At 53.7% G+C, this 21153-nt stretch overlaps 1 protein-coding gene across 4 annotated transcripts in view; it reads right to left on the reverse strand.

Annotated features, from left to right (window-relative positions):
• Positions 1 to 314: 314 nt before the first annotated feature.
• ETS1 (ETS proto-oncogene 1, transcription factor) overlaps positions 315 to 21153 on the reverse strand; it is a 193009-nt gene continuing 172170 nt past the window's right edge. For 2 of the 4 annotated variants that reach the window (XM_075329448.1, XM_075329450.1), the window contains 5 exons: positions 19068 to 19142; positions 16904 to 17152; positions 16262 to 16522; positions 7976 to 8094; positions 315 to 2627 (listed from right to left, as the gene is read on the reverse strand). In XM_075329448.1, coding sequence (XP_075185563.1) covers positions 2412 to 2627; positions 7976 to 8094; positions 16262 to 16522; positions 16904 to 17152; positions 19068 to 19142 — 920 coding nt within the window. In that variant the 3' untranslated portion in view covers positions 315 to 2411. Of the gene's footprint in view, positions 2628 to 7975; positions 8095 to 16261; positions 16523 to 16903; positions 17153 to 19067; positions 19146 to 21153 lie in introns of all 4 variants that reach the window. The other 2 variants (XM_075329447.1, XM_075329449.1) reach the window with 1 other exon arrangement.

Raw genomic sequence — 21153 nt, forward strand, 5'->3', positions numbered from 1 at the left:
TCTGCCGCCTGTGTAATGTGCCACAGATCTTCTGCCGCCTGTGTAATGTGCCACGGATCTTCTGCCGCCTGTGTAATGTGCCACGGATCTTCTGCCGCCTGTGTAATGTGCCACGGATCTTCTGCCGCCTGTGGCCAACTTGTTCATGTATACAGCAGATACATCTCCGCTTTCTCGCACAGCCGGACACCCCAGGATTATTCCGTCACATGAGGGGTTACTGGGGGAAATCACAGAGGTGAATATAATTTAAGTCACATCCCCCCCCCCCCCCCCCCCGCATACTGTACAATATAAAAATTAAGAAGTCAGAATTTTGTATAAATGCTTCATTTAATTAAAACTTTTTTAACAGTAAGAAACGAAATGTTGGAAAATAGATTCACATATATAGAAAAATATTTATCAGAATTGATGTTCCTGCATCAGAAAAACTACAGGGAAATAAAAACAAAAACACTTCTATTCTAAACTCTGGGCTTGGACCCCACCTTGTGCTGCAGCACATTGCACCAGGACCCTTAATATCACTGATACTCCAGAACATATAACAGTACATGAAATGCTACATTGTCAGTACAGAGACCACGCAGAGATCCACAAACCGGCTCAACCGATGCAGCGTGTGGACGGTAACATGGAAATGTGTGTTGTTCCCTATATTTGGTGTAGGGATTGGAATATGGACCAACATGGGATATTGGGGCTCGACTGCTGAAATTTAATTTTTTTTAAGTGCCCGTATGAATTTGTGATGCCACAAGGAATATACGGATCAGCATCACCCCTCTTCTCACCTCCTTATGGACATTTTGGGTCTGCCTGCACTTAAGATGCCAACGGCAGGCTGGACACGAGACTTGCAGCCCTGAGCTCCTGTACAGAAAGGTCTGTGTACGGGTCCCAGGGTCCAATATTTAAGGCACCAACGTGTCTGATACAATCTATACACACGGATACCCCACCGTGATAACCATCTGCAAGTAAGACCTGACTGCCCGCAGCTGTGTGGCCGACATTCACTCTCTATATTGTGCATTATTGGGGCTGAATAGCAGTCATATCTTGCATAGTAGAAAATAAACTCCTGATTGTCTCTTTACCTGTCTCCGATGCAGCGTGCCTGAGGGCGATCAGTGACCTGTAACATTCGGGTATAATTCAGCCCACATTAATGTCCTGGTCATGGCTCCTATGTACCACCCTGGCAGTAGAGCCCTCCTGTACCCCATCATTTGTAAGCCGATCTTCTCCGGGCAGTTTACTACACCCGTATCTTATTGAGAGGAGGAGTAAACGTGGAGCGCGGTCATTATCTGCTGCTTTAAATAATCATCATTATTTGTGATCGATAAAATTACAAACTCAAGTGTTCCCTATGCCAGTCAGTCTGCAAAGGGTTACTGCCGAGGATGTATGGAATGTATAGTGCAGAGCTGCTGGCCGCATCTGTATCACTGCCCCAGATGGAGGACCCCGCCACCGTGCCTCCACCCAGCTGCCGCGCCTTCACCCCGCCGCCGCGCCTTCACCCCGCCTCCACCTCCTGTTGTGTCCCCCAGTACTGCGGCTGAGCCCCCTTAGACTTACCACCCTCGTCACTGATGCCCAGACTGATAGAGGCAGCAAGGACACTGCCATTTCCATCAGCAGCCGCACAGATTGTCAGGATCGCACATATCTTTGGCACATTGAAAACCCAAAGCAATTTAAATCTGTACAATTCTCTTTTACATTTTTTTTTTGTATAAAATATTTACATATATCTTTTTTTATATATATATATATATATAAAAATACAATCTGGGGATATGCAAGATGGCAAACAGGCCAGGGGTGAACCCACCATCCCCGAGGCTCAGCAGAAGGCATAAATTAGCAATGGCGAGGAGTGAGACTTGTGCGGGGGAAGGGCTGCATTTGGTCGCTACAGTTATGAATTGTCCTGAGAGATTTGTAAAGTTTCGGTAACTTTGCTTCATTATAAAAACAAATGTAAAAAAAACAAATATAAAAAACCTTAAATATAAAATCTCCGCCTTGTGTGGCAGCGCCACTGCTCCGCCTATACCTGCTAACTGGTAGAGGTGACCTGACGGATGCTGGGGCTTATGGTCCTACCACGGCCCACAGCCAAACAAATGTCTCATAAGAAAAAATACAGAAAATACTGGCATAAGACAGGAATGAATCTGCTCACTCGCAGAAGCCGTCATGTCGCTCTTCTTCCACTTTGGCCATAAGGTGGGACACCGCCGACCGAGATCGTCGGTAATCGAGTCAATTTCCACCTCAAATGTCAGAAGCTCCTTTTCCCAGAATCCTCCACATTCAACTGATATAGAGCGTCCTGGGCGTGGAGGGTGCAGTTCGGGTCCATAGGGTCTCTGCCGCCATCCCCCGACCAGTCCTTACTCGTCAGTGTCTGGTTTCACGTCCAGCATTGCGTGAAGCTCCTCCGGCACATATCCCAGGAGGCTTTGCAGATCGCATACGAAGCGGTAGACGTATCGCTTCCCGGCCGTCTTGTGAATGATGTTCTTATCGTAGTAATAGCGCAAACCGCGGCTCAACTTCTCGTAGTTCATTTTAGGCTTGTTTTTCCTTTTGCCCCAACGTCTGGCAACCTGCAATAAATGGAGGCGAGAGTGACCATCTGCAATAAATACACTTAAAGAACTTGTCCAGTTACCAAAACTGATTTTTTTTTTTTCTTATAAATCTTGCTAATATGTGCCCCTCAACACATCTATTATGTTTTTTCAGCAAAATTACCTTTCATTGTGCACTAGTAGCACATGCTCATTGCTGGCTCCAGCTCTGATGGGGTTAATCTCTCCTCTGACTTCCTGTGTTCCGTTCCTACAAGTCCCAGAATTCTTTGTGGCTCTAGGGCGGTGTCTAGCTTATCTAACACACCCATTGTGTCTAATACACCCACTCTGCTCCCACCCAAACCCTCCTCCCTGCCTCTTCCCAGTGGATGTGAGAGAAATCACACAGACAGCAGCAGCTCTACACAGCCGGGGGAAGAAAGTGTGTGTGCGCGTATATAAAGTGTATGTGTGCGCGTATATACAGTGTATGTGTGCGCGTATATACACTGTGTGTGTATATACAGTGTGTGCGCGTATATACAGTGTGTGTGTGTGTATATATATATATATATATATATATATATATATATATACACAGTGTGTGTGTGTGTGTGTGTGTGTGTGTGTGTGTATGTCATACTCACCTGTCTGCAGGTTCCGGGTGCCATGCCTGCTTCCAGCCCCTGTCTCGGTCCCCGCCGCTTCTGCTGTGTGCAGTCTCCCCGGTGCACGCACGAAGCTTGCAGGACCTGGCCGTGGATCACCTGATGCAGTCACCTGACGCATCAGCTGATCGTAGTCTCGCCGGCTTTTTCGCGCCCGGCCGGCTATCAGCTGATCCTGCCGTCAGGGGACTTCATCAGCTGATTACCGGCAGCTGCTGCAGCGATCGGACGGGATCAGACTCCTGTCCAATCGATCGCTCCTGGAGCTGCCGGTAATCAGCACAGCACATAAGTGAGTATTATTTTTTTTTTTCTACTGATGCATCAGCTGATTGTATAATCGGCTTTTATACAATCAGCTGATGTGTGATGTGATTCAGGCACTTGATCCTGACACATCATCTGATCGCTTTGCCTTCCAGCAAACCGATCAGATGATATTGGATCCGGATTGGACGGCGCGGGACCCTAACCCAGGATTACTGCGGAGGGGGGTTCTTTATTTCAATAAAGATGGAGTCACTAATTGTGTTGTGTTTTATTTCTAATAAAAATATTTTTCTGTGTTGTGTTTTTTTTTTTATCTTTATCATTACTAGAAATTCATGGTGGCCATGTCTAATATTGGCGTGACACCATGAATTTCGGGCTTAGGGCTAGCTGATAATATACAGCTAGCCCTAACTCCATTATTACCCGGCTAGCCACCCGGCATCAGGGCAGCTGGAAGAGTTGGATACAGCGCCAGAAGATGGCGCTTCTATGAAAGCGCCATTTTCTGGGGTGGCTGCGGACTGCAATTCGCAGTGGGGGTGCCCAGAAAGCTTGGGCACCCTTCACTGTGGATTCCAATCCCCAGCTGCCTAGTTGTACCCGGCTGGACACCAAAATTAGGCGAAGCTCACGTCATTTTTTTTTTAAATTATTTCATTAAATTCATGAAATAATTAAAAAAAAAAAAAGGGCTTCTCTATATTTTTGGTTCCCAGCCGGGTACAACTAGGCAGCTGGGGGTTGGGGGCAGCCCGTACCTGCCTGCTGTACCCGGCTAGCATACAAAAATATGGCGAAGCCCACGTCATTTTTTTTTTCTTTTTGGGTAAAAAACTGCATACAGTCCTGGATAGAGGATGCTGAGCCTTGTAGTTCTGCAGCTGCTGTCTGCTCTCCTGCATACAATGAACATTTTGAATAAGGAAATGACATCAGACCTTTTTATTTTTTTCATCAACAATCTTTAATGGCATTGTGCACTGATTAAAAACGCAGTGAGCAAAAAAGGCACCAAATCGCGGCAAAAACGTGACATGCAGCACCGCAGGTGACAGAGCAGAGCAAGTTGGTGACATGCTCTGCTCTGACACATAGTGTGCTGCATGTCACTGTATCCACTCTGGGACTTGTTGTGCAGGTGACCGGATGCTACATGTCACTAACTGCCCCACTGTGATTTCTGCTGCATAGTACCAACTGTATACACTCTCACCTGCACAACAAGTCCCATAGTGGAGACAGTTAGTGACATGTATCATCCGGTCACCTGCACAACAAGTCCCATAGTGGAGACAGTTAGTGACATGTAGCATCCGGTCACCTGCACAACAAGTGCCAGAGTGGAGAAAGATAGTGACATGCAGCACACTATGTGTCAGAGCAGAGCATGTCACTGTCTCCACTCCGCTGACCTCACAGCCCGTACACGCTGCGATGGATGCAGGGGGACACAGAACAAGTAATCGGCCGACACTGGAGTCATCTGATTACTTGGGATGAATTGAGCAGTAAAATGCTCTGGTGCTCGATGGGCGAAGCCCATGCCGATTTTTTTTAAAAAAAAATTCATTAAAAATAAAAAAACAAAAAAATCACATTGTTTGTGGGCTCCCGCTGCATTTTCTGTTGCTAAGGGTAACCAAAGCAGCTACTGGCTGCTAGCCCCCGCTGCTTGGTGTTACTTTCACTGGCAATAGAAATGCAGGGAAGCATTTTTTTTTTTTATAAAGGTTTTTCCCTGAAAACGTTTTTAAGAAAATGCCGTGGGCTTCGCCATATTTTTGTATGCTAGCCAGGTACAGCAGGCAGCTACAGGCTGCCCCCCAACCCCCAGCTGCCTAGTTGTACCCGGCTGGGAACCAAAAATATAGAGAAGCCCTTTTTTTTTTTATTTCATGAATTTCATGAAATTAAAAAAAAAAAAATGACATGGGCTTCGCCGAATTTTTGAGTCCAGCCAGGTACAACTAGGCAGCTGGGGATTGGAATCCGCAGTGAAGGGTGCCCAAACTTTCTGGGCCCCCCGCTGCGAATTGCAGTCCACAGCCGCCCCAGAAAATGGCGCTTTCATAGAAGCACCATCTTCTGGCGCTGTATCCAACTCTTCCAGTGGCCCTGGTGGCAGGTGGCACGCTGGGTAATAAGGGGTTAATACCAGCTATGTTTTACCCGCTGGTATAAAGCCCGAGATTCTTAATGTCAGGCCAAGGTTGACCTGGCCATTAAGAATCTCCAACAAAGGGTTTAAAAAAAAAAAGACCACACAGAGAAAAATACTTTATTAGAAATAAATACACAGACACGGTAGGGACTCCATGTTTATTACTCCCTCTCACCCCTCCACGATGGAGAGATTTCTGTACTGACCATGCCAGGAGAGAGCGAGGGAAAAGAGAGAGAGCGAGGGGGGGAGGAAAAGAGAGCGAGCGGGGGGAGGAAAAGAGAGCGAGCGGGGGGGGGGAAAAGAGAGCGAGCGGGGGAGGAAAAGAGAGCGAGGGGGGAGGAAAAGAGCGAGGGGGGAGGAAAAGAGAGCGAGGGGGGAGGAAAAGAGAGCGAGGGGGGAGGAAAAGAGAGCGAGGGGGGAGGAAAAGAGCGAGGGGGGAGGAAAAGAGCGAGGGGGGAGGAAAAGAGAGCGAGGGGGGGGAGAAGAAAGCGAGGGGGGGAGGAAAAGAGAACGAGCGGGGGGGGAAAGAGCGAGCGTGGGGGAGGAAAAGAGAGCACAGGGGGGAGGAAAAGAGAGCGCAGGGGGGAGGAAAAGAGCGAGGGGGGAGGAAAAGAGAGCGAGGGGGGAGGAAAAGAGAGCGAGGGGGGAAGAGAGCGAGGGAAAAGAGAGGGGAGAGGAGAGAGGGATAAGAGGGGGGCAGAGAAGAGGGGGAAGAGGGGAGGGGGAGAAGAGTGGGGGGAGAGAAGAGAGTGGGGAAAGAACAGGGGGGGGGGCAGAGGTGCTCTGTCACCAACTGTCTCCACTCTGTGACTTGTGGTGCAGGTGACAGAGTGCAGACAGTTGGTCCCATGCAGCAGGACAGATGGCAGAGCACAGCGGTGACATGCCTGTCACTGTCTTGGTGCTGGGAGGAGCACACGATCACACTGCCCGACACCGGCCGCTCTCCTGACATCGCAGCAGAGCGGGCGGGTGGACAGTGTGAGCACATACTTACGTGCAGGGGGGGATTCAGCTGAAGACCCCCCCCCCCCGTACTGTACACTGGCGCCCCGTGCCTCAGCCTCACCATCTGCAGGACGCCCGACGCCGGCTCCACAGTGACGTCCTCCGGATCCTCCCCTCGATGCTTAGTTATGACGTGCGGTAGTCACCGCCCACAGCCCTGTCACTCAATCTGAGTGGCGCCGGCATCCTGTGACGTACCCGTCTTGTTCGAGAGCCCGGAAATGCCGGGACGTCAGAGGATGCCGGCGGCCACAGCTCCAGGGGGTCATGTGACCGGCACTGAGCGTGCAGGATAGCGCCTCTCAGTGCCAGAACTGGAAACAGAAGCCAATGGAGAAGACGCCTAGAAAGGTAAGTATAGCTCATACAGAAAATAAAAAAAATGGGTGAACCACCCCTTTAACCTCTTTGTTACTGGACAATTTTTACTTTTTGTGCTTTCAATTTGCTCCTTCCCTTCTCACAAGTCATAACTTTTTTTAGTTTTTCCAAGTGGAGTTGAGAAAACTGCGATTCCACCAGGATTGTCTGGATTTCTTTTAGTGTTTAGTTTATATGTCTATTTTATCACCATTATTTTTTGTAGCCGCGGTGAGGAGACGTTTCTATCTCGTGTGCTTTTTAGTCCCCTTGGGGAACTTGATACTTCAGTGATCAAAAGATTACTGGATAAATTGTGAAACTCAACCTCAAGCTGAGGTCCTAGGTGGCCGTGACGGGGCCTTCGGGCTGTGCATTGATGGAGATCTGCGACAGATATCCACAGCGGAGGATCAGGACCGCAGTGCAGCCTCTGGCTTTGGGCCTGTGATTTCCAGGTATCAATCTTTGCCCAGAAGGAGCTGATGAAGAAACGACTGTCTCCTCTTATTACGGTGTGACTTGGGTGAAATGACCTCTGTCCATCAAGTTCCCATCTCTGCACCATTAAACATTCTGTCACTAAATTATCTATAATCCACAATGCCATTATTGATGATGAAATTATCCAGCCCTGATATAAAGCTGTTAGTGTCGGCCATTACTACCTCTTGTGGTGGTATTCCACAGTCTGACTGCTCTAACTGTAAAGAACCCTTTCCTATTAAACCTGTGGTAGGTGCTTTTTGGTCCTTTTGTATAGTCATTGGAAGGGAGAAGTCGTGGGCAGCGCCCAGTCCATAGAACACACTGTCTGTAGACCATTATGGGCTCTGGTCTCATCTGTCACTGAGTCACACTCTGATCGTTAGCGGTCAGGACATCATGGTGGAGTGTCGGCCACTTACCTCATCTGGGTCGGAGAGTTTAAACTCCCAGCCGTCTCCTGTCCAGCTGATGAAGGACTGGCACGACTTGTCTGTAAGTAGCTCTAAGAGGAACTGCCAGAGCTGGATGGGTCCGCTGCCTGGAGGAGAAGAGACCAAGAGACATGAACGCCGGGAACTCAACAGACGAGAAGGTAACATCTAGGAAATGAAGATACCAGAACATCCAAGAATGACTGAAAAGTGGCAGCCCTCCTCCTCCTCCCCCCCTCCTCCTCCCGAGGAAGTCACCTAATTTACCTAAATGCCGCCAAAGGCGCTGCCACATCTGCCTCTTCCAGAAAATTAAGGAAAAAGATTAATGCGATGGATCATATTTGTAGATATTTTGGGTGAAAACAGTCAACTCTATTCTAGATAAAAAGTCACCGGAGCAGAAACCATGCAGCTTCTCTCCTAATGTGGCAGGTGGTCCTGTGACTACAATGTACTGTGCATGTTCCTGGTAACTCCAGTCTGTAATGATACTCTGCACAGCTGAGCCGAAGCCGCGCAGAACCCCAGGATGTAGTCACATCACCGCCGTGACCGCCCCCTGATTACAAGATAATCCAAGCTCATTCCACATTTGGAGAGTATTTTGTACAAGCAGCCGACGTGGGCAAAGTGACATCTGCTGCTCCGGCATCTGGAGCTGGACGCCTCCTATAACTGGTCACAGTCCCGGCACGGATCTGGTCCATTACAGTTGGGTGAAACAATGCGGCTACTGAAGTCCTGGACCATCTCTCGCTTCATTACTGGGACAAGTGACTGCTCCATGGATTGAGCTGGATTCCGGAGCCCTGGTAACTCCCTGGAAAGTCCCAGAGGAACCACAGACTGTGTCCCCCGCTGTAACCCGACGACCCCTAACCTGATCAGGGTTCAAAGACCACATCCAGTCAATAGGGCTCACATGCTATCTCGGCGCACAATGCGGCCTTTGTCACAGCCACTGCCAGGCATGGCGGCCCCATCGAGGCAGTCACATGATAGGAATGCGCTAGCCTCACAGAGAAAAAATGTCTCCCCGTTCTGTAACTGGGGGGAAAGGGAACCCTGCTACCAAAAATAAAGTGAGACAACACAGACCCCTCTATCTGTCCCTTTTGTGTGACAATGTCTGGGCGGCAGCGACATAATGGTGGCCTTATGATGGACCCAAACACAGCGAGCTTTAATGGAGCGGCCTGCGAGAGGCAGACTCAGTCTGGGGTGAGGGGCAGCAATGAATCCGAATCTATAATTCACAATGTGGAGGAATGGACTGAATGAATTGTGACCTGTGCACACTTTTGGCTCCGGCCTTTAGGCCACAGCTGTGATCGCAGCGACCACAAGTCCCAGGGGCGCTCGGAGAAGAAACGTTCCCAGGCTCACAAGAGCATTTTCTGTTTAAATAAACTATTTCTCCAGATATTGCGTGGCTGACCTGCAGTCTTCTCCCTCCGTCCCCTCGGCGCCTCATTCCCGGACTCCATGTTGTCATCTTTGTTTCAATAGTGAATTGTAGCTTTAATGGGAAAAAGTCTAATCTTCCTCAATCTACACAAAATAACCCGTCTCCTGCAGCGATCACGACGCCTCCAATATAATGAAACCCGGAGACGCTGGTCACCGTCATCAGCAATGCCGTTTCCTCACCGCAGCGGACGGCGGCATCTGATACAAGTCACCTATATACAGTGACGGCACAGACTGCGTCACCGTCTCTGTAAGCACCACGTCTGCATGTTCTCCATCTGGAGGGACGAGTCGCACAGCCGCCCGCAGTTCTATCCACAGACCCTCTGTGTACATAGTTGCGGCCAGGGACAGTATATAGACCTATAGTTTGTGTATCTCTCATAAGAATTGTTTAGGAAAGACTTGGTAACTTGTGTGGTCAGACCCCAGGAGCGGAGGCAGATGAGCTTGGCCGTCACTGCCGAGGAGCCAATAATGAACGCGCCTCGTACAGCGGAGGATGGGCAAGATTCAGCAATGTGCGGGCTGTGGGGGAGCGGTGGCGTGCACATCCATGGCGTCATCTAATGTTTATAGACGTTTATATGGCGACTGTGGGATACAGTAATGAAGAACTAAGGCAGGTGGCAGGCCGAGACCATGCGTCCCATAAAAAAATACGGACGGCTGTTATTTACCACCGACACAGACGACAAATCACCCACAGATCACACATGAATGGGATCAGTGTAAAATCGGTGCGCAGCCCCAAGATTACTGATGTAACGGATAGGAGAAGATTTGTGAATCATTTATATACACGTGAACATTACTGGAAGGTAAAAACTGACAAAACACTGGAGACACTCGGATTAGTTTTTGCATAAGTGAAATGCATGAGACCTAAAAGACTTGGGAGCAGCGAGGGGCTGCGGAGATACGAGCGCGGGGGACAGCGAGGAGCTGCAGAGATACGAGCGCGGGGGACAGCGAGGAGCTGCAGAGATACGAGCGCGGGGGACAGCGAGGAGCTGCAGAGATACGAGCGCGGGGGACAGCGAGGAGCTGCAGAGATACGAGCGCGGGGGACAGCGAGGAGCTGCAGAGATACGAGCGCGGGGGACAGCGAGGAGCTGCAGAGATACGAGCGCGGGGGACAGCGAGGAGCTGCAGAGATACGAGCGCGGGGGACAGCGAGGAGCTGCAGAGATACGAGCGCGGGGGACAGCGAGGAGCTGCAGAGATACGAGCGCGGGGGACAGCGAGGAGCTGCAGAGATACGAGCGCGTGGGACAGCGAGGAGCTGCAGAGATACGAGCGCGTGGGACAGCGAGGAGCTGCAGAGATACGAGCGCGGGGGACAGCGAGGAGCTGCAGAGATACGAGCGCGGGGGACAGCGAGGAGCTGCAGAGATACGAGCGCGGGGGACAGCGAGGAGCTGCAGAGATACGAGCGCGGGGGACAGCGAGGAGCTGCAGAGATACGAGCGCGGGGGACAGCGAGGAGCTGCAGAGATACGAGCGCGGGGGACAGCGAGGAGCTGCAGAGATACGAGCGCGGGGGACAGCGAGGAGCTGCAGAGATACGAGCGCGGGGGACAGCGAGGAGCTGCAGAGATACGAGCGCGGGGGACAGCGAGGAGCTGCAGAGATACGAGCGCGGGGGACAGCGAGGAGCTGCAGAGATACGAGCGCGGGGGACAGCGAGGAGCTGCAGAGATACGAGCGCGGGGGACAGCGAGGAGCTGCAGAGATACGAGCGCGGGGGACAGCGAGGAGCTGCAGAGATACGAGCGCGGGGGACAGCGAGGAGCTGCAGAGATACGAGCGCGGGGGACAGCGAGGAGCTGCAGAGATACGAGCGCGGGGGACAGCGAGGAGCTGCAGAGATACGAGCGCGGGGGACAGCGAGGAGCTGCAGAGATACGAGCGCGGGGGACAGCGAGGAGCTGCAGAGATACGAGCGCGGGGGACAGCGAGGAGCTGCAGAGATACGAGCGCGGGGGACAGCGAGGAGCTGCAGAGATACGAGCGCGGGGGACAGCGAGGAGCTGCAGAGATACGAGCGCGGGGGACAGCGAGGAGCTGCAGAGATACGAGCGCGGGGGACAGCGAGGAGCTGCAGAGATACGAGCGCGGGGGACAGCGAGGAGCTGCAGAGATACGAGCGCGGGGGACAGCGAGGAGCTGCAGAGATACGAGCGCGGGGGACAGCGAGGAGCTGCAGAGATACGAGCGCGGGGGACAGCGAGGAGCTGCAGAGATACGAGCGCGGGGGACAGCGAGGAGCTGCAGAGATACGAGCGCGGGGGACAGCGAGGAGCTGCAGAGATACGAGCGCGGGGGACAGCGAGGAGCTGCAGAGATACGAGCGCGGGGGACAGCGAGGAGCTGCAGAGATACGAGCGCGGGGGACAGCGAGGAGCTGCAGAGATACGAGCGCGGGGGACAGCGAGGAGCTGCAGAGATACGAGCGCGGGGGACAGCGAGGAGCTGCAGAGATACGAGCGCGGGGGACAGCGAGGAGCTGCAGAGATACGAGCGCGGGGGACAGCGAGGAGCTGCAGAGATACGAGCGCGGGGGACAGCGAGGAGCTGCAGAGATACGAGCGCGGGGGACAGCGAGGAGCTGCAGAGATACGAGCGCGGGGGACAGCGAGGAGCTGCAGAGATACGAGCGCGGGGGACAGCGAGGAGCTGCAGAGATACGAGCGCGGGGGACAGCGAGGAGCTGCAGAGATACGAGCGCGGGGGACAGCGAGGAGCTGCAGAGATACGAGCGCGGGGGACAGCGAGGAGCTGCAGAGATACGAGCGCGGGGGACAGCGAGGAGCTGCAGAGATACGAGCGCGGGGGACAGCGAGGAGCTGCAGAGATACGAGCGCGGGGGACAGCGAGGAGCTGCAGAGATACGAGCGCGGGGACAGCGAGGAGCTGCAGAGATACGAGCGTGAGGGGCTGCGGGGATACGAGCGCGGGGACACGAGCGCGGGGACAGCGGGGACACGAGCGCGGGGACAGCGGGGACACGAGCGCGGGGACACGAGCGCGGGGACAGCGGGGACACGAGCGCGGGGACACGAGCGCGGGGACAGCGGGGACACGAGCGCGGGGACACGAGCGCGGGGACAGCGGGGACACGAGCGCGGGGACACGAGCGCGGGGACAGCGGGGACACGAGCGCGGGGACAGCGGGGACACGAGCGCGGGGACAGCGGGGACACGAGCGCGGGGACAGCGGGGACACGAGCGCGGGGACAGCGGGGACACGAGCGCGGGGACAGCGGGGACACGAGCGCGGGGACAGCGGGGACACGAGCGCGGGGACAGCGGGGACACGAGCGCGGGGACAGCGGGGACACGAGCGCGGGGACAGCGGGGACACGAGCGCGGGGACAGCGGGGACACGAGCGCGGGGACAGCGGGGACACGAGCGCGGGGACAGCGGGGACACGAGCGCGGGGACAGCGGGGACACGAGCGCGGGGACAGCGGGGACACGAGCGCGGGGACAGCGGGGACACGAGCGCGGGGACAGCGGGGACACGAGCGCGGGGACAGCGGGGACACGAGCGCGGGGACAGCGGGGACACGAGCGCGGGGACAGCGGGGACACGAGCGCGGGGACAGCGGGGACACGAGCGCGGGGACAGCGGGGACACGAGCGCGGGGACAGCGGGGACACGAGCGCGGGGACAGCGGGGACACGAGCGCGGGGACAGCGGGGACACGAGCGCGGGGACAGCGGGGACACGAGCGCGGGGACAGCGGGGACACGAGCGCGGGGACACGAGCGCGGGGACAGCGGGGACACGAGCGCGGGGACAGCGGAGAGACGAGCGCGGGGACAGCGGAGAGACGAGCGCGGGGACAGCGGAGAGACGAGCGCGGGGACAGCGGAGAGACGAGCGCGGGGACAGCGGAGAGACGAGCGCGGGGACAGCGGAGAGACGAGCGCGGGGACAGCGGAGAGACGAGCGCGGGGACAGCGGAGAGACGAGCGCGGCGAACAGCGAGGGGCTGCGAAGATATAAGCATGGGGCGCAGGGAGGGGCTGTGGAGATACGGGCGCGGGCAGCAGCAAGTGGCTGCGGTGATACGAGCGTGGGCAACAGCGAGGGGCTGCAGAGATACGAGCCCAGGCAGCAGCAAGTGGCTGCATAGATACAAGCGTGGGCAGCAGCGAGGGGCTGCGGCGATACGAGCGTGGGCAGCAGCGATACAAGCCCGGGCAGCAGCGAGGGGCTGCGGAGATACGAGCGCGGCGAACAGCAAGGGGCTGCGAAGATATAAGCATGGGGCGCAGGGAGGGGCTGTGGAGATACAGGCGCGGGCAGCAGCAAGTGGCTGCGGTGATACGAGCGTGGGCAGCAGCAAGTGGCTGCGGTGATACGAGCCCGGGCAGCAGCGAGGGGCTGCAGAGATACGAGCCCAGGCAGCAGCAAGTGGCTGCGTAGATACAAGCGTGGGCAGCAGCGAGGGGCTGCGGCGATACGAGCGTGGGCAGCAGCGATACGAGCCCGGGCAGCAGCGAGGGGCTGCGGAGATACGAGCGCGGTTAGCCCCCTTCATCTGCATGCAGGGAGACGTCACTTATTGGTCCCTGTAATATAAATAATGGAAGTATGTGGAATATTTATAATCTGATGAACAGGTCACCACCGCTGACCGACCACCAACTACTGTCAGCGATACGACCAGAGCCCTGCGAAAATATCAAGACATCGAGCAGGTCCCCACCGACCAAGACCGGGTGGCAGCCTGGTGAAATCGCTCATGACACGCCACTTCCTGATGTACCCGGCCCCCCAGAGTGTTATTCCAAACATGATTTACTGATGGGACCTGGTGTCTGTCCATTACGGCCGGTCTCCTTGGTTTCTTATATCTCTTGCCTTATTGATACCATTTTCCCTACAAAGTATTCTGTATTATCTCTTGCCATATATTGTGCTCATTCTCACAGAACTGTTCAGCATGATCCACTACTCTGGTAAGTACATGGCTCCCTCAGCTCATCTCCTGTCTATGTCCTTCCTGCTCCCTCAGCTCATCTCCTGTCTATGTCCTTCCTGCTCCCTCAGCTCATCTCCTGTCTATGTCCTTCCTGCTCCCTCAGCTCATCTCCTGGCTATGTCCTTCCTGCTCCCTCAGCTCATCTCCTGGCTATGTCCTTTCTGCTCCCTCAGCTCATCTCCTGTCTATGTCCTTCCTGCTCCCTCAGCTCATCTCCTGTCTATGTCCTTCCTGCTCCCTCAGCTCATCTCCTGGCTATGTCCTTCCTGCTCCCTCAGCTCATCTCCTGTCTATGTCCTTCCTGCTCCCTCAGCTCATCTCCTGGCTATGTCCTTTCTGCTCCCTCAGCTCATCTCCTGGCTATGTCCTTCCTGCTCCCTCAGCTCATGTCCTGTCTATGTCCTTCCTGCTCCCTCAGCTCATCTCCTGGCTATGTCCTTCCTGCTCCCTCAGCTCATGTCCTGTCTATGTCCTTCCTGCTCCCTCAGCTCATGTCCTGTCTATGTCCTTCCTGCTCCCTCAGCTCATCTCCTGGCTATGTCCTTTCTGCTCCCTCAGCTCATCTCCTGGCTATGTCCTTCCTGCTCCCTCAGCTCATGTCCTGTCTATGTCCTTCCTGCTCCCTCAGCTCATGTCCTGTCTATGTCCTTCCTGCTCCCTCAGCTCATGTCCTGTCTATGTCCTTCCTGCTCCCTCAGCTCATCTCCTGGCTAGGTCCTTCCTGCTCCCTCCATTTGTGCACACCCCGAGGTGACGCACTCCTGCACACGATCTGCCCGTCCTCTCTCGGCATCGCTGGGTGACTGGACGCCCAGGCCGACCCCGGCTCACCCTCCGGTCATAGCTACTCAGCGCTGCCAGAGTCACCGCACTACATGTGCCTTCCATCACTAGCTGGTTACATGGCGGGGTGCTACTATTCACTGTTCATTAGATCCATTTATTCTTTACAACCCAAGGTCCCCATAGCGTCACATTACTGATCTGGACACATCACGTCTCGCCCTTTATACAGAATACTAACACTACTGCTGTAAGTGATATCGTTACTCCCCTTACACTAGATTGTTCCTGCGCATCCTCTGTATATGCTAATGTATACTTTGTATATACCTGGCCTTTAAGGTCTTGTCTTCTCCATTTGCAGCGACATTATTGACAGACTGGGGAGATCCTGACCAGGTATGATACCCGTGGCCCCGTCTGTGTGCCTCAGCATAAAGCGTCCGCTGTCACTTTGCAGCAATACAGACAATGCAGTGATCTCCTTCCACAATCCCATATTATGAAGTAACCAGTAATCCCGGAGGCCGCTTTCTGCAATATTCACAGATCAGTAGAGTCATTTTGCTCGTAGTGATAACTATGAATATACTGCGCTGCCGTCATTGTGGGGTCTGATCTCGCCTGTGACCCGACGTGGCGCAGGTCCACACTAGTCTAAGCTGCGATTGTACTGGGTGACTTTCTGCACGCCCCGTGTGTTCTCCATGGCTAACACCTCTGCTCCACGCGGGTGTTATCACGTCAGTCACACAGAAGGTGTGAAGGTGACTTATAGCGGAAGATGCAGCGTGCGATGGTGTCCGAGACGCAGCTTTACTTATCACACTCGGAAATCATGACCCAGTTTAGAAGCCTGCACCAGCGATGGCTCGCACCCCCCCACCACCAGGCTGCAGCCCCCACTCCTCATCTTAGAGACCTGCTGGAATTTCAGGCAATTATTGCGCAGATGAAGCGGGCTGCAGTGTAGCCCGGCTCTTCCCAATTCACAATGTAAATTCTCTGGTATCAGCCTCACCTGTGTATCCGGCCAGGGCAGCTGCGGGGATGACTGGCTTGTCTTTATTCAGCTCGGCTCGGTCTCTCACGTAGTCCTTGAAGGTTCCTTTGGGTTTGTGGTTGGGCAGAGCCGGCTGGTAGTCCTCAGAGTCAAAGCTGTCGTAGGAGGGAACGCGCTGCAGGCTGTTATAGGACGACTGACTGCTCCACGACTGGGTGAGACGGTCACAGCTGTCATGACTCTCAATGCTTTCAAATGACTCCTGTCCCCCGAGTTTACCTGACCGGAAGGAGGAGCGAGGATTAGTACAGCAGACGCGGGGGAGGCGTCAGGATTCACCGGCCGCAGTAGACCGGAGCGGTGTACACACAACCAGCACCCTCGGCCAGCCTGCTGCCTCCCACCACACACTTCTTCCACTGCTCGGACTCCCTACATTACGGAGGCCAAGTTACCACACGGCCATTTCCTACACATTTCTAGCTGGGAGTTGTGCTTGCGGATGACTGCAGCTGCACGTGATCAGAAACCGCTAATCTCCCATTCTGCATATTGATTCTTAAATGTAGGAATTAGAGAATCAATTGACGAGTGTTTGCTCCATCTCGCTCAGTGATCGGCTGTATCCCCCCTCCCCTATTTCTTGGCAGAAGCTCTTACCTCGGCTGATCCGTGCCACGCACATGTTATCTGGAGACACCACCTCCTGCTTGATGGTGAAGTAGTCTCCCTGGAGAGAGTCGGGTTGTAAGGGGTCTCGCAGTAGTGCTGAGGGGTATTCGGTCTCATATTTCAGAGACAGGAGCTCCTCTGAACTGATGGGGTGCAGGGTCTGGTAGGACTCGGTGATGAAGCTGGGCTCGGAGAACTCTGATGGCGGGACGCACTGCGGATGCTCCACACCGTAACCTGCAACACACGGTATTAGTCACAAGTTATGATATGGATGAGCTGTGAGCAGACGGGCGGCACTGTGTGATACCACACTGCAAAACCTGCATTCACATGCGATATTCAGAACTGGATCGCTCTATGGAAACCTCTGATGACTGGAAAAGCCACTAAATCCCAAACCTCCTAATGCAGAGTTCTCAAACATGCAGCTCGCGGGCCGCATACACAGTAAACCCCTCGACTATCGCAGCCTGGTCCAGCGGGCCGCAGTATCTATTGCCGACACCTCAGAGGTCAGCAGCTGATGTCAGGATATGATGTCAGCTGCTTGCCTCTGATTGGCTGGCATTGGTATAGCCATGTGGAGAGATTGTCTACACGCGGAGCTGGCAATACATTTCAACTGAACTGAAAAAAAGCAAGGACAGCGGCGGCTGTAATCATCAAGGGGTCTACGGTGCCTGTAGGCCGCATGTGCGGCATAGAGGACATGTATGTTAAGAGTGACATGGGAACTGGGATAAGGAAGATTACTAGAGGATGGGTACCGGGTTGAGGGACAATACTACAAAATTGGGACCAGGATGAGGGACATTACTATAGGATGGGGACAAGGATGGGGGGCATTACTGTAGGATGGCGACAAGTATGGGAGACAATACTAAAGGATGGGGACAAGGATGGGGGGACATTACTACAGGATGGGGACAAGGATGGGGGACATTACTACAGGATGGGGACAAGGATGGGGACATTACTACAGGATGGGGACAAGGATGGGGGGACATTACTACAAGATGAGGACCGGGATGAGGGATATTACTACAAGATGGGGACAAGGATGGGGACAAGGATGGGGGACATTACTGTAGGATGGGGACAAGGATGGGGGATATTACTACAGGATGGGGACAAGGATGGGGGGACATTACTACAAGATGAGGACCGGGATGAGGGATATTACTACAAGATGGGGACAAGGATGGGGACAAGGATGGTGGACATTACTACAAGATGAGAACCGGGATGAGGGATATTACTACAGGATGGGGACAAGGATGGGGGATATTACTACAAGATGAGGACCGGGATGAGGGATATTACGACAGGATGGGGACAGGATGGGAGACATTACTACAGGATGGGGACAAGGATGGGGGACATTACTATAGGATGGGGACAAAGATGGGGGACATTACTACAAGATGGGGACAAAGATGGGGGACATTACTACAAGATGGGGACAAGGATGGGGGGCATTACTATAGGATGGGGACAAGGATGGGGGGCATTACTATAGGATGGGGACAAGGATGGGGGGCATTACTATAGGATGGGGACAAGGATGGGGGGCATTACTATAGGATGGGGACAAGGATGGGGGGCATTACTATAGGATGGGGACAAGGATGGGGGGCATTACTATAGGATGGGGGGCATTACTACAAGATGGGGACAAGGATGGGAGACATTACTACAAGATGGGGACAAAAATGGGGGACATTACTTCAATATGTTGGCCAAAATTACTATACGATGCTAATTGACAACAATATTACTTACAAGAAGTCGATAAAATATATAAAAAAAAAGTTTTAAAATATTCAAAATAAAACCATTTTTTTTTAACACTATAAGTGCTGTTTTATACTTGAACTGAAATGCACATAAAAAATGTGCAGGTTTGTTATCGGCACATCCTTAATGACCAAAACTATAAACTGTACCATAAACCATACAGTGAATGCCATTTAACAAAAAATATAATAAACAAAAAATGTTCTAAAACGTGATCAAAAAGTGTATAGAACAAAAAGAACTAAAAATGTCACCCCTAAAATTCAATTTTTCACACAATTTTTTTATGTGTGGCCCATATACCCAGCAGAGTTGTTCCCCGAATGTTCACATGGACTCCTGCAATACTCACTGATGAAATACTCGGAGCTGTATCTGGACTCGGGGTACGCTGATGATAGCTCATTCGTTTGGTACAATTTTGAATCTTCTGGGCCAAACGGTGAAAAAAAGAAAAGAAAATGAAAGAAATGTGTTAGTGACCAAAGGACACAATCAAACGCAACCTCTGCTCAGATCTGCATGATGAGCGCAAATATGCAAGGTATTACCTGACCTGTGCACATCATCCTGCAGCAACAGAAGTCACCGCACAGGCACACACTCCGCACTGTCCCCACATCTTATCCCGCAGACACACACTCCGCACTGTCCCCACATCTTATCCCGCAGACACACACTCCGCACTGTCCCCACATCTTATCCCGCAGACACACACTCCGCACTGTCCCCACATCTTATCCCGCAGACACACACTCCGCACTGTCCCCACATCTTATCCCGCAGACACACACTCCGCACTATCCCCACATCTTATCCCGCAGACACACTCCGCACTATCCCCACATCTTATCCCGCAGACACACACTCCGCACTGTCCCCACATCTTATCCCGCAGACACACTCCACACTGTCCCCACATCTTATCCCGCAGACACACACTCCGCACTGTCCCCACATCTTATCCCGCAGACACACTCCGCACTGTCCCCACATCTTATCCCGCAGACACACACTCCGCACTATCCCCACATCTTATCCCGCAGACACACACTCCGCACTGTCCCCACATCTTATCCCGCAGACACACACTCCGCACTGTCCCCCACATCTTATCCCGCAGACACACACTCCACACTGTCCCCACATCTTATCCCGCAGACACACTCCACACTGTCCCCACATCTTATCCGCAGACACACTCCGCACTGTCCCCACATCTTATCCCGCAGACACACACTCCGCACTGTCCCCATATCTTATCCCGCAGACACACACTCCGCACTGTCCCCACATCTTATCCCGCAGAGACACACTCCGCACTGTCCCCACATCTTATCCCGCAGAGACACATTCCGCACTGTCCCCACATCTTATCCCGCAGAGACACACTCCGCACTGTCCCCACATCTTATCCCGCAGACACACACTCCGCACTGTCCCCACATCTTATCCCGCAGACACACTCCGCACTGTCCCCACATCTTATCCCGCAGACACAGACTCCGCACTGTCCCCACATCTTATCCCGCAGACACACACTCCGCACTGTCCCCACATCTTATCCCGCAGACACACTCCGCACTGTCCCCACATCTTATCCCGCAGACACACACTCCGCACTGTCCCCACATCTTATCCCGCAGGCACACACTCCGCACTGTCCCCACATCTTATCCCGCAGGCACACACACTCCACACTGTCCCCACATCTTATCCCGCAGACACACACTCCGCACTGTCGCCACATGTTATCCCGCAGACACACACTCCGCACTGTCCCCACATCTTATCCCGCAGACACACTCCACACTGTCCCCACATCTTATCCCGCAGACACACACTCCGCACTATCCCCACATCTTATCCCGCAGGCACACACACTCCGCACTGTCCCCACATCTTATCCCGCAGGGCACACACACTCCGCACTGTCCCCACATCTTATCCCGCAGGGCACACACACTCCGCACTGTCCCCACATCTTATCCCGCAGGCACACACTCCGCACTGTCCCCACATCTTATCCCGCAGGCACACACTCCGCACTGTCCCCACATCTTATCCCGCAGGCACACACTCCGCACTGTCCCCACATCTTATCCCGCAGACACACACTCCGCACTGTCCCCACATCTTATCCCGCAGGCACACACACTCCGCACTGTCCCCACATCTTATCCCGCAGGCACACACACTCCGCACTGTCCCCACATCTTATCCCGCAGGCACACACTCCGCACTGTCCCCACATCTTATCCCGCAGACACACTCCGCACTGTCCCCACATCTTATCCCGCAGGCACACACACTCCGCACTGTCCCCACATCTTATCCCGCAGACACACTCCGCACTGTCCCCACATCTTATCCCGCAGGCACACACTCCGCACTGTCCCCACATCTTATCCCGCAGACACACACTCCGCACTGTCCCC

Source organism: Anomaloglossus baeobatrachus, chromosome 11 (genome assembly GCF_048569485.1).
Source record: "Anomaloglossus baeobatrachus isolate aAnoBae1 chromosome 11, aAnoBae1.hap1, whole genome shotgun sequence".
In the NCBI taxonomy this organism is placed as follows: domain Eukaryota; kingdom Metazoa; phylum Chordata; class Amphibia; order Anura; family Aromobatidae; genus Anomaloglossus; species Anomaloglossus baeobatrachus.